The 12,960-nt window shown below is 44.9% G+C and overlaps 1 protein-coding gene across 2 annotated transcripts; it reads left to right on the top strand.

The window, feature by feature from the left end:
* Positions 1 to 2,072: 2,072 nt before the first annotated feature.
* PCDH18 (protocadherin 18) lies at positions 2,073 to 11,340 on the top strand. Of its 2 annotated transcripts, none has more exons than XM_065736317.1 (4): positions 2,073 to 4,919; positions 5,660 to 5,745; positions 5,859 to 6,022; positions 10,631 to 11,340. In XM_065736317.1, the coding sequence occupies exons 1-4, from the start codon at positions 2,412 to 2,414 to the stop codon at positions 11,296 to 11,298; spliced, it is 3,426 nt and encodes a 1,141-aa protein (XP_065592389.1). In that variant the 5' UTR covers positions 2,073 to 2,411; the 3' UTR covers positions 11,299 to 11,340. The 2 variants fall into 2 exon arrangements, with proteins under 2 accessions (XP_065592389.1, XP_065592388.1); XM_065736316.1 differs by having other exon boundaries at positions 5,657 to 5,745.
* The last annotated feature ends 1,620 nt before the right edge of the window (positions 11,341 to 12,960 follow it).

The following is a 12,960-nucleotide window of genomic DNA, read 5'->3' as shown; positions in this document are numbered from 1 at the left end:
GTGGGACTCCCCCTTCCCTTTGTAAGGGAAGTCTGCCATGTCAAAGGTGGACAGGAGTTTAAGAGACTTTTAGACAGAAGTCTTTCACTGGCTGAGTGAGGAATCAGCCCTGGGAGTGCTGTGATTGTTCCCAAGCGCCGATCGCTCCAACGCCGCTGCCTCTGCACCAGCAGAGCAAGGAGAGTGTCTTCTCTTGGCTCAGAGGTTCAGGCAGATGCTAGAATTAGAAAAAAGCAAAGGAATGCTTCCCCATTGCTTTAGTTCACAATCCAGATAAGGGCTGTGCCAGTGACATCTTTATCTTCACTGTAAGTGTAAATGCTTGGTGGTATGGCAGTGTTGACTTCTGTGACAATGTTATAAATAACCTGATGGTGAACTTGCCAAAAAAAAAAAAAAAAAAAAGGAAGAAAAGGAAGGAGGTTCTGCTCTTCCCATCTATAGGCATCCTGCTATCTGTTAATGTAGATATTAATATGAGAGTATCTCAGAGGGCGTCTCTGAGAAAGACCAAGGTGATGAATTGGAATTACTATTCAGAAAGTGATAAGAATGAAGCAAATTCTGCGTAGCTAAATGTACCCAAAAGTTACTCGTAGGAACACGTTATCATTTAAACATATATATATATATATATAATGTGTTAGTATTTCTGCAGGAAAATTTCTGTTCATCCTCTGTAGTCATGTAATGGGGCAGTGACTTCTTTTATCAACAAAATACTTTTTATTGACACTCAGAACAGCATTTAATTGAACCCATTTCCCCAGTTATCGTCAGGAAAGAGTTTACACTGGTGTTCTGGAAAAATGTTACAGGAAGATTTATCAGGGCTGCAAAAAAAAAAAAGAAAAAAAAAGAAAAGGAAAAAAAAAGAAAAGAAAAGAAAGCAGCTCGTTAACTAATGGAATTAGATATCTATCTTTGAATTTTCTCCACCAGAACTTAGAATGGCCACTAATTCCTTTCTTTGCTCTTTTGCTGTTTGCAAAGGGGTTCACTAAAGCCTGAATTGATATAATCATTGGCTTGGATTGTTAGAGATTTAGGCCAGATGGCTATGGGTTTCTAAAGTCCCAGTTGCTTGTGTTAGCTTTTCTAGTTTGCCTATAGGGTTTGGGGATCAGCAATTTGAAAGGGCTGCAAACTTGTAAAACAGTATTATTCATGGGGGCAGAATGTTCATCGGCGTGACCCAGTACTAAATACATTCATTATAGGCATTTCTATTCTGCACAATTTGCCACACGGCGCTGGGTTGTGAAAAAAAAAGAAAAAAAGAAAAAAAAGAGACAATGGCTTATAAAATGCTTTTGAATGCTTAAAAAGAAGGAGGGTTCACGCTGAGCCTCCTCTGCTTTCTCTTTCAAACAAGAACCTTCTTAGTGACTTTGGCTGAGCTCTGCGGAGAGCAAGTAAATCGGGAGGATTGGAGATTTACTTTTTACATTTCTGGACATGGCAGGGGGAGTATCTGAGAGAAAAAAAAACAAAACAAAACAACAACAATAAAAGAGAGTGATGGTGAGATTGCATGAGACACCAATAAACAAGCGGGGGAAGTTAGCAGGGAAGCTGTAGTCGCTAAGATGATAAAGTAAAGGGGAAACAGGGATCGATAGTACACACGCACACGAGATCTCTGCTTTGGCTCGCGCAGCCATCTGTGGCATTGCTGGGGGGGGGGGGGGGGGGGGGGGTTGCCGCATCACCCGCTCGGCCCTAAGATGATTTTTTTTATTTATTTATTTGTCGCAAGTTGCAACACGAGTACAGCTCCCAGAGTGCGGCCGGCAGCGGGAAAGCGTCAGCGCTGAGAGCGAGAGGAGCTCTCCGCGCCCAGGCACCGAGCAGCACAGCAGCTGACAGGCACGCAAGCGGCACCACGGAGCTGGCGAGCAGCGGGGCGCCGGCGGAGGGACCGGGACCCCGCGGAAGGAGCGGGACCCGGCGGAGCGCGCTGAGAGCTCGAAAGCTCCGGCGCTGCCCCCGCCTCCCCCGGCCGCGCCCCCGCTCATTGGCTGCCGGCTCCGGGCCGCGCCGCGCTGCGGCTTTGTCCGGGTGAAGTTGCGCTGAGCTGCGGTCGGAGTCGGCGCCGCCCGCGTTCGCTGCGCCGCCCAGGGAGGGAGGGGCGTGCCCGGAGACGCCGCCGAGCCGGGGGCCGCCGGCGGCACATGGAGAGCGGCTGAGCTGCGGGAAGGGCGGCGCTCCCGGGAGCGGGGAGCTCGGTGGCGGCGGCGGCGGCGGCGGCTCGTCCTTGGATGTCCCGGCACGGTGTGTATGGCAAAGTTTTCTCGTCCGCTGCGCTGATGCCGGGCTGGTGGTGAGAGGCGGCTGGAAGGAGCGGATGCGCGCGGGGTTTGAGGTACCGCTGGAAGTTTGAGTGATTGCTTCTTAACTCGCTGGGAGAAATGAATTGCGGGAACTTACTACGAACGCTGCAGGCTGGCAGCAGAATGCACTTTGTGTTCCTTTTTGCACTGGCGGTTGGGTCTCTCGATAAGGCTGCGCAGGCTAAGAACCTCAAGTACCGGATTTACGAGGAGCAGCGGGTGGGCTCGGTCATCGCCCGGCTGGCGGAGGACGTGGCCGATGTTCTGTTGAAAATCCCCAACCCCTCCTCGGTCCGGTTCCGAGCCATGCAGAGGGGGAACTCTCCGCTGCTCGTCGTCCGCGAGGATAACGGGGAGATCAGCATCGGCGCTAAGATCGACCGGGAGCAACTCTGCCAGAAAAACTTGAACTGCTCCATCGAGTTCGATGTGATCACTCTGCCCACCGAGCATCTGCAGCTCTTCCATGTGGAAGTGGAGGTGCTGGACATCAATGACAACTCCCCGCAGTTTTCCAGGGCTCTCATCCCCATCGAAATATCTGAGAGCGCGGCGGTGGGCACCCGCATCCCCCTGGACAGTGCTTTTGACCCAGATGTGGGGGACAACTCCCTGCACACTTACTCCCTTTCCGACAATGATTTTTTCAGCATCGAGGTGAGGACGAGGACTGATGGAGCCAAGTATGCAGAGCTCATCGTGGTGAGGGAGCTGGACCGGGAGCTGAAGTCGAGCTATGAGCTCCAGCTCACCGCGTCCGATAAGGGGGTGCCGCAGAGGTCTGGGTCGTCCCTCCTGAAAATCAGCATTTCAGACTCCAACGACAACAGTCCCGCTTTTGAGCAGCAGTCCTATATAATTCAACTCCTGGAAAACTCCCCGGTCGGGACTTTGCTCATAGACCTCAATGCGACCGACCCAGATGAGGGCGCTAATGGGAAGGTCGTGTACTCCTTTAGCAGTCATGTGTCTCCCAGAATTATGGAGACTTTCAGGATAGACTCGGAGAAAGGACATCTCACCCTCCTGAAGCAAGTGGACTATGAAACTACCAAATCCTATGAAATTGATGCTCAGGCTCAAGACATGGGGCCAAATTCTATTCCAGCTCACTGCAAAATTATAATTAAAGTTGTAGATGTGAACGATAACAGACCGGAAATTAGCCTAAACTTGATGTCCCCAGAGAAAGAAGAAACGGCTTACATTTCTGAGGGGTCCCCCCTGGACACGTTTGTTGCCCTGGTCCGGGTGCAGGACAAGGACTCGGGCGTGAATGGAGAGGTGGTTTGCAAGCTCCATGGTCATGGCCACTTTAAACTGCAAAAGACTTATGAAAATAACTATTTAATATTGACTAATGCCAGTCTGGATAGAGAAAAGAGATCTGAATACAGCTTGACTGTAATAGCAGAGGACAAGGGAACGCCAAGTCTCTCCACAGTAAAACACTTTACTGTCCAAATCGGTGATGAAAATGACAACCCACCCCGCTTCCAGACAAACAGATACGAAGTAGTTATCTTAGAAAATAACTCTCCGGGAGCATACATCACATCTGTCACAGCCACAGACCCCGATCTAGGGGACAATGGGCAGGTGACCTACACTATATTGGAGACCTCTGTTTTGGGAAGTTCCATAACCACCTATGTGACCATTGATCCCTCCAATGGGGCAATCTATGCCTTGAGAACCTTTGACCATGAAGAGGTAAATCAGATTGCCTTTATGGTTCAAGCTAGGGATGGAGGGAGCCAGCAACTTGTTAGTAACACCACAGTGGTGCTAACCGTTATTGATGAAAATGACAATGCTCCTGTCATCGTGGGCCCAGCACTGCGCAACAGCACGGCGGAAATCTCAATCCCTAAAGATGCTGGGATTGGTTTCCTTGTCACAAGGATAAGGGCTACAGACAGAGACTCCGGGATGAATTCTGAACTCAGCTGCTCCATAGCAGCCGACAAGGAAAACAGCATCTTTGTGATGGATCCCAAAACTTGTGACATCTCCATCAATGCAAGTGTAGAATCGGTTCCAACTAAGCAGTGGGAGTTTTCTGTAATAGTCCAGGATAAAGGCAGTCCTCAGCTTAGTACTAAAGCGCTTCTCAAATGTACGGTTTTTGAGTATGTGTATTCATTTTCAAGCACAGAAGCTACTTTGGTAAGCCAACCCTCCCTGGATGTCTCAATGATAACAATTATATCCTTAGGATCAATATGTGCCGTGTTGCTGGTCATCATGGTTATCTTTGCTACGAGATGTAATCGAGAGAAAAAGGACACCAGGTCCTACAACTGCCGTGTGGCAGAATCAACCTACCAGCATCACCCAAAGCGGCCCTCCAGACAGATCCACAAAGGGGACATCACATTGGTGCCGACGGTTAACGGCACACTACCCATCCGATCTCACCACAGAGCTTCCCCGTCCTCATCCCCAACCCTGGAGAGAGGACAGATGAGCAGCCGGCAGAGCCACCACAGCCACCAATCGCTCAACAGCCTGGTGACAATCTCCTCCAACCACGTGCCTGAGAACTTCTCACTGGAGCTCACCCATGCGACTCCAGCTGTTGAGGTAAGGTCCTCCCCTCGCTTTGCACTCACAGGTTCTCTTGGGAGTACGGGGGTGTTTTTCATGCAGCAGGCAGTTAGATCTACATCCCATGCATTACAGATTTCCCTTTAAATGGTACAGCTTTGCAGCTTTTCTCCAGTGGCAACTGGATCCATTACTACAGGGTTACATCTGTTACTATTAGCGTCAGTTCTTGGTTCTTCCCCATAAGGCTGAAGCAGTGCATTATAACATACACTGGAATCTACTCTGGCTTACGAAGCTTCCTCCTTTTTTGCCTTCCCTTTCCTTCCTCATAGATGTTTTGCACTGTCCCAAACTTTGCCACCACCCATTTCGCTTTTACCTGCAACTTTGTTGTAATGGCCTCAATGAGTGCAGTACCTCATGCCTAGTGATTTATGACTGTGGAATGGCAAAGGGGTGACTCTAAGCTATTAAAAGAAAGCAAAACACAACCTCAGCTTAATTGTGTGTTTTACTTGTTAATGAATTAATTATTACGAGTTTCGAGGCTAACGAACAGCAGTGCATTTCCTCATTCTCAAGTGTCTTGAGATATTTTTTGTGACACTCTACACTAATAGTCAGTTGTACTGAATTATGTATGCACAGGAATTTGATTTAATTAAACTTGAAAAGAGGGAAAAAAAAAAAAAACGAAGTGAATGAGTAGTTCTAGGACAAGCAGTCTGAGCTTTCATTTCAAGGAATCATTCTTTTCACCTTCTCTTTAGCAGGTTTCTCAACTTCTCTCGATGCTTCACCAGGGCCAGTATCAACCAAGGCCAAGTTTTCGAGGAAACAAATATTCCAGAAGCTACAGGTAAGGATCAGAACTACTGTGCTGTTGTATGTGGATCAGAAAATAGAGGTATTTTTAATCCAAGTGGTACATGAGATAATTTGATTCCTGCGTTAATACCGTTCTCTTTACAGATATGCCCTTCAAGATATGGATAAATTCAGCCTGAAAGACAGTGGCCGGGGTGATAGCGAAGCTGGAGACAGCGATTATGATTTGGGTAGAGAGTCTCCGATTGACAGACTTCTTGGGGAAGGATTCAGTGACCTTTTCCTTACAGATGGAAGAATTCCTGCAGGTATGAGCACAATGGAAGCTGAACAGTTTATTTACAGTGCTGCCTAGCTGTCACTTTGATAAAGCTACTACTGAGAAAGCAAAAAAATTCTTTAGCTTTCAAGTCTTGTGTTTCCTTCTGTTTCCTCTGCCTCATGATAAATACTGAGCTGAAGCCTTCCCATATCTAGGCAAATGAAAACTCAGATGTAACTGAAAAATCTGCCCAGAGCAATGCATACTTTTTTCTGTTATTTGCATCATCTTGAGCTGGCTCCAAGTTCTCTGACAAAAAGCATGATCTCCTCTACGTCCTTAGACTTTTAATGACTGGGTGGATGTTTTTTTTCTAAAGCTAGGCGGTTGTGGTTTGTTAAAAATACACAGAACTATAATTTAGGGGATACATTTTCCACAGTGGGTTTCACCCTTAGCATTCAAACTCGCAGAGTTCAGAAATGAATTGTGAAGCTGGTCAAGAAATACGAATGGCAAGAGAAAGGGAAGTATTTTTCCCACTGAAAAAGAATTCAAGTTAACATGTGCCAGATTTAAATCTTGCGACCTTGACTTATAGAAGGAGCTTAAGAGAAACAGCTAAGGTTGAGGGCATTGGTGAGATAATTTAGGAAAAAGATGAGTGAAAACAAGATGAACGCATATGAAGTACCATTTGTGAGATTCTGCCCAGTTTTTAGTTGAGAACAAGAGGATATGAGAAATCACACTGCAGACAGACAAGAATTTCAAAGTTACTTTGATGATTACATAGTCACTGGTTCTATCCTAGATCTTGTACCTATTTCAGTTCATATATAGTTCTACCTGTCTGACTGACAGGACCAGAAAACTTCAGTATGGTTTAAGTTTGCATCAAGACTGATTAATGAAGTCATTCTGTGTACGAGGGTGTATTGCTCTGTAGGCTGGTGCAGCACATGTTCCTTCCTGAGGTGACCCCCAGACATTGCCCAGAGCTGGAGCAGAGGAGCTGCAGTGTTGTGTAGCTCCTTCCCTCTGCTGCCACACAAAACAGCAGTGGGCTTATATCTCTGGCTGTGGCAGGGATTTGGAACCAGGTCTTGTATCACCTGCGCAGACATTCAGCTGTCTCTTCAACCTAGTCTTTGGAACCCAACATTTCGAAATCAGAAGCCTTTAAAATGTACTATTTTTCTGGAATCTTTAATCAGAAATTTTAGTGTCCTAATGTGTTTTTTGTCCTAATCTCCCCCAGTTCCTATTACTAATTCCCCTGAATCTAGCATGAGACATGTCTCCCTCTCTCTTGTGGCTAGCGAAGCAGGGAGGGATCTGCTGCAGCTCTCAGTTGCCAGGGGAACTCAAAGTGCAGTGATGTTTGCACTGCTGTCCAGCCCTGCTGCTGCCAAGGCATAGCTGTCCCCTTCCTGCTAGGTGGCTGAGGGCTGCCAGCAGGCAGGAGTGGTGACACTCTGGGCTGACCAAAATGCTGTTGTGTGTCTTCAGCTCCTGCAATTCTCTTTCTAAACAGGAAGCCTAAGGGCAGGGTTTCCAAAAGTGCCTGGCCTTTGCTTAACGCTAATTGAATTCAGAGTAAGAAAAGCTCCTGCTGCGTACAGATGCAACTCAGTTTAGCTGTAAAGTAGTGCATTTAATCTCAGCCAGATGCCCATTTACCACGATGCATAGTATTAGTCCATCAGATAAGTATGCTCAACTCATTCAGATGAGATGTGAACTGTTCTGAATCTCCTGTACAGTTCAAACAAAAACAAAAGAAAAAGAAAACTTCCTGGAGGTTTCCTGCTCTCCATTTTGAAAGGTTTCTGCATTGTCAGTCTGGACACAGGCAGAATGCTGTGAGAAAGCCCTTGCAATCTGTTCTCTTAAGGTGGAACTGGAAAGCAACGAAGCCTTCAAAACTTCAAAAACGATGGGATCAGAAAGTTCAATAACTACCCTCAAAAGACTTGGTTTTTTTTCTCTCTCACTTTTTTAATCTTCCCTGATAAGTTTTAAGTTCCAGGGGAAAAAAAAATGTGCGTTTTTTACTTTTTTACTTTAATAGTGATTTAAGGGCAGACTGTGACACCATTCATTTTTCTCTAAGTATCTTTTGATATTGTGCTTACCAATGTCTGTATTTATAATTTTTTACCAAAACCAATCCTGATAGGATTGGTAGCAAAACTCACAGTAAGATAATCATAGAATCAAGAAGGTTGGAAAAGATCTCTAAGATCTAGTCCAACTGTTCTCATACCACCAGTATTCCCCAACAGATCGTGTCCTTAAATACTGCCTCTGCCCCTTCCTTTAACACCTCCAGGGATGGTGATTTCATCACCTCCTCAGGCAGCCTGTTCTAATGCTTTAATAAACTTTTCCTGATATCCAACCTGAACCTGGCACATCCTGAGGTCGTTACCTCTCATCCTATCACTATTTACCTGGGAGAAGAGGCTGACCTGCACCTCACTCTCCTTTCAGGCAATTGGAGAGGTCGTCCCTGAACCTCCTCCAGACTGAACAGTGCCAGTTCCCTCAGCCACTCCTCGTAAGACTTGTGCTCCAGACCCCTCACCAGTTTTGTTGCCCTTCTCTGAACACGCTCCAGGGCCTCAATGTCTTTCTTGTAGTGTAAGGCCCAAACCAGAGCACAGTACTCAAGGTGTGCCTACACCAAAGCTGAGTAAAGGGGCTAATCACATCTCTAGTCTTACTGGCAATGCTATTTCTGATGCAAGCCAGGATGCCAGGGGTCTTCTTGGCTGCTGCTAATTATATGCTGGACTACTGAGAGTCTCCCATTAATTTACAGGAGTCTTCTTAATTAGAGGAATTATCTTGGCCTTCTGGAATTTGTTGAGAGCTGGTCCAGGCACAACAGATTGCTGAGATATCTTTTTTCTTTCTAACTCTTAGGCATTTCCTGTTGGGACAGCACAAGTATGCTTTTCATGCATGGGAACAAAGCACTCTAAGGCATTGTAGTCACTCATACCAAGATGTTAACCACTGATATTTTCTAGGCTCTTTTCATTATTTACAGTTGGAAGCTTGCTGATCAGTAGGCCATTTGCAATACCTTGTCCAATATCCAGCCTGAGCCCGCGTTCTTGAAACAATTGATACTCTCTCATGTAAGGAGCAGAGCAAGTTTGTACTTGAAGGAATGGGAAGGGCGTTAGCAAAGCAGGCAATGTGATAGGCTGAGTAAGACATAGAGATAAATAACACTGACAGTTTTACGGTGGCACTTTATCAATCATGGCTACGTTCAAAGCTTACACTACTGCAAAAAGAACTTTTGATAAACTGTGTGGATCCAGAGCCAAATGGGGAGCATGATGAGAAAATGAGGAAAATCTACAGGGCATGACTGAAGACATTTAGTGTCAGAAGTGGTATTTCTTCAGACTTTAATATATAAATGGAGAAAGAAAAGGAAATTACATCCTGCTTGGGATAATCTAACCACTAGTCCACGGGGCATTAGGTGAAAATTTTCCTACAGTCAGAATATGTATAATGTAAAGTCTGGCGTTGTTGAAAACTTTCTTTGAAGTATGTGGCTCAGATTCAAGTTAGCGGCCTCTGCAGCACTTGGGCTTTTCCAGAGGGACTGCCAGGTACCCAGACAGCACCCAGCCTGTTCCAAGCCTTTGTGTCATAAAGAGTCAGTTCCTTTTGGAGAGCCAAATTTGGCCTCACCCCTGGCAGGTCTGTCGTGTAGGTCTTTACCTGTTTCTGCTTCTAGAGACCTTTCCCACATTGTTTATGGTCTTTTCTCGCAGTGGGCCAATCATTGGCCTTCATGAATGGCTTTTGCATGATGCACCACTGAAGTCTAGCAATGAAAGAGGGAGTTTTCAACCCTTCAGTCCTCTTGCTGGCTTGAATGGCCATCTCGTGGGTTAGTGCCTCTTTTGTGACTGTCCTGGGTCAGCAGAGCACAGGAACTGGGACTACAGAGCTGCAGATACACTTCAGAGTAACTGCTGTCTGTATAAACCCTGGGGTCACACTGTATGTGGATTAAAAGCTAGGTGTTCTGGTATTGGATTAAAATTTAAACAGTTAATGAGGTCAGTTGTTAGTGGGTCACCTGGTGTTCAACATACACCCTGTTGTCAGGTCAAAAGGAGATCTTTTAATGGAGATTTCTTTTTGCATGATTTTGTTCTTTTGTATTTCCTCTGTCTGTTTATTCTCGTGTTATTACTCTGATGTGCTTCTTTATTCGCACGTGAAAGACTTGTGTAAAACAGCTAAAAGCTGGAAGGTAGAAACACCTTCATCTTAAGAGTATGTTTACGTAAAAACACTTCACAAAGTGAATTAATGTCTTTAAGTCATAAGAGCTAGTTATCTCCCTGGAACTTATATTCATCTGCCATCTTAGTTAAAATACTATATCACTTTCTTACCAATTCTGTACTTAACATTCCTTAGGAATGAAAGCACATTTAAATCCATGCCCTTTGCAATTGCCAAACTCATGCATACAGAAAGTGATTCCAGACACCAGGTCGGAACATCTTTAATCCTTGGAGAGGGCAGCCTTTGCCTGCCTTGGGTGTTAGACCTTGTGAATGTGATAGGTGCGATTGAAGGGGGATGTTCACTCTCATCTCTTCTCTTGAAGCAATGCGGCTGTGCACGGAGGAATGCAGGGTTTTAGGCCACTCTGACCAGTGCTGGATGCCACCGTTGCCATCTCCCTCGTCCGATTACAGAAGTAACATGTTCATCCCTGGGGAGGAGTTTCAATCACCACAGCAGCAGCTGCAGCAGCAGCAGCAGGGCCTCGAGGAAGATCCACAGCCTACTGACACCAGTGAAAAGAAGAAGAGCTTTTCAACGTTTGGCAAAGACTGTCAGGCCGAAGAGGAATCAGGAGACACTTGTACCTCCTCTCTCCTCTCTGAGATGAGCAGCGTCTTCCAGCGCCTGCTGCCTCCCTCGCTAGATGCCTACACAGAATGCAACGAGATGGATCGCTTGAATTCGTTGGAGCGCAGGAAGGGACATTTGCCAGCCAAGGCTGTGAATTATCCACAGGGAGTGGCTGCCTGGGCAGCCAGCACGCATTTCCAAAACCCAGCCAACAATGGGCCAACTCTGGGGACTCACTCGAGTGCACAGCCTTCCTCTAAATGGCTGCCAGCCATGGAGGAAATCCCAGAGAATTATGAAGAAGATGATTTTGACAATGTACTCAATCACCTCAGTGACGGTAAACATGAACTCATGGATGCCAGCGAGCTGGTGGCAGAAATTAACAAGCTGCTGCAAGATGTCCGGCAGAACTAAATGCTTCAAAAGCCTATTTTTCCATGTTTATGGAAAACTGGAAAGAAAGAAAGAAAGAAAGAGACAAACAAAAAAACCCCAACAAAAAGCAGACCGAGGAGAACTGGCATTGCCAATGAGTTGCATTTATCATAAATGTGTCTGTGTATGTTGAATATTAAAATACTGTATTTTCATATGTACACAATGCAAGTGTGATTATCTGTATTTTAAAAATACATTTGTACCTTATATTTATGTGTAATTTAACAAATAAATTTTATTTTTCTACACCCACAGCAAGCATGTTTTCCTAAATGTATATAGATGGTACCATCCTTGTCAAACATCCACTGTTCTTGCTGCACAGGTATGTAAAATAACAAAACAAGGGGAGTCACTGCTTTCCATTATTATTTCTTTTAAGTCTCAAATGTTAGAAATCCAAATCCAAATCACTGAAACCTTATCCAAACATTAGTTTTAATAACTGATCCAACACTTTGTTGCAATGTTTCTTTCTTACAATAAAGAGTTGTCAACTCCCAAGAAGGCTAAAATGTCCTTTTTTTTATTTTATTTTGATGTTTGGTTAATAGTCATTTTCCCATTTATTGAATAGGTTTTTGCAGGCTTGGGTATATTTCCTCAAGTGGACGAAGCATGGAATTAATGGATGGAACTTTCAATATTCTCTTAAAAAACCCAGAGAACAACAAACGGTAACACATTTGTTCCGCCATTGTTGTGCTGCAAAGCCAGTTGAAGTGAGTGCTGTATGCTTGAAAGACAGCAATCAAATTAGATTTTCTGACTTCGGGCTGATTTCTCATCCTATGTAAACAAACAAACAAAAAATTGCAATGGCCTGCTTTATCATTGTGACACCAAAATAAAATTAATGTTGCATCTCTCAGGAAAACTGTTATTTTACATAGCAGTTGTAGCTGTATTTTCTGTCTGTTTTATGTCTATCTTCTATATATGTCAAATGGTGTAAAAGTACTTTAGCTTCCTAGAGCTGTTTTGCTATCTTAATCAGTTCCTACAACATGAAGGGCTTCTCCCATTATTGGAGGAAGCTCAGTGAAAACTGAGTAATTTATACCATTGTGCCATCACCTCTGGCAGTGAAGTAACTCGTGTTTCTCACATAATAGTTGGAGTCAGGGTGGTTCTTTTAGTTCCCTAATTCAAAAACATGTTTGATTAGCCTGCCACAAGCAGGAAGATTTTTTGTTATAGAATCATAGAATGGCGTGAGTTGGGACAGACTTTAAAGAACATCTCATTCCAGTTGCTCTCCATGGGCTGGGTTTCCAACCACTAGATGTCTGTGATCATCCAACCAATTATTTATTCACCTTTCAATTTGTCCAGCTTTCCATTTATCTCTCTTCAGTTTAGAAAGAAGAATGTGGTGTGGGACTTGTGCATGTTCAGGTAGATGACTTCTGTTCCCTTCCTTCCTCCAATGATATTGTCAGACCATAATAGGGGGTCCCCAGATTGGTCAGCCACAATCTGCCCTTGGTGAAGCCCCGCTGGCTATCTCAGCTCACTTCTTTGTCTCTTGTGTTCCTTAACATAGCTTCCAGGAGGATCTGCTCCGTGATCTGATCTTAAAGAAAACAAACAGATCGACATATGAGAAACATAGAAGGGTTTTGGATTACTGAAGTC

This window comes from Cyrtonyx montezumae, unplaced genomic scaffold (genome assembly GCF_038088225.1).
Source record: "Cyrtonyx montezumae isolate F1298 unplaced genomic scaffold, pur_monq_1.0 scaffold_2, whole genome shotgun sequence".
NCBI lineage: Eukaryota > Metazoa > Chordata > Aves > Galliformes > Odontophoridae > Cyrtonyx > Cyrtonyx montezumae.
Note: the sequence above shows the minus strand (reverse complement) of the source record. Positions and strands in the feature narration are given on the sequence as shown.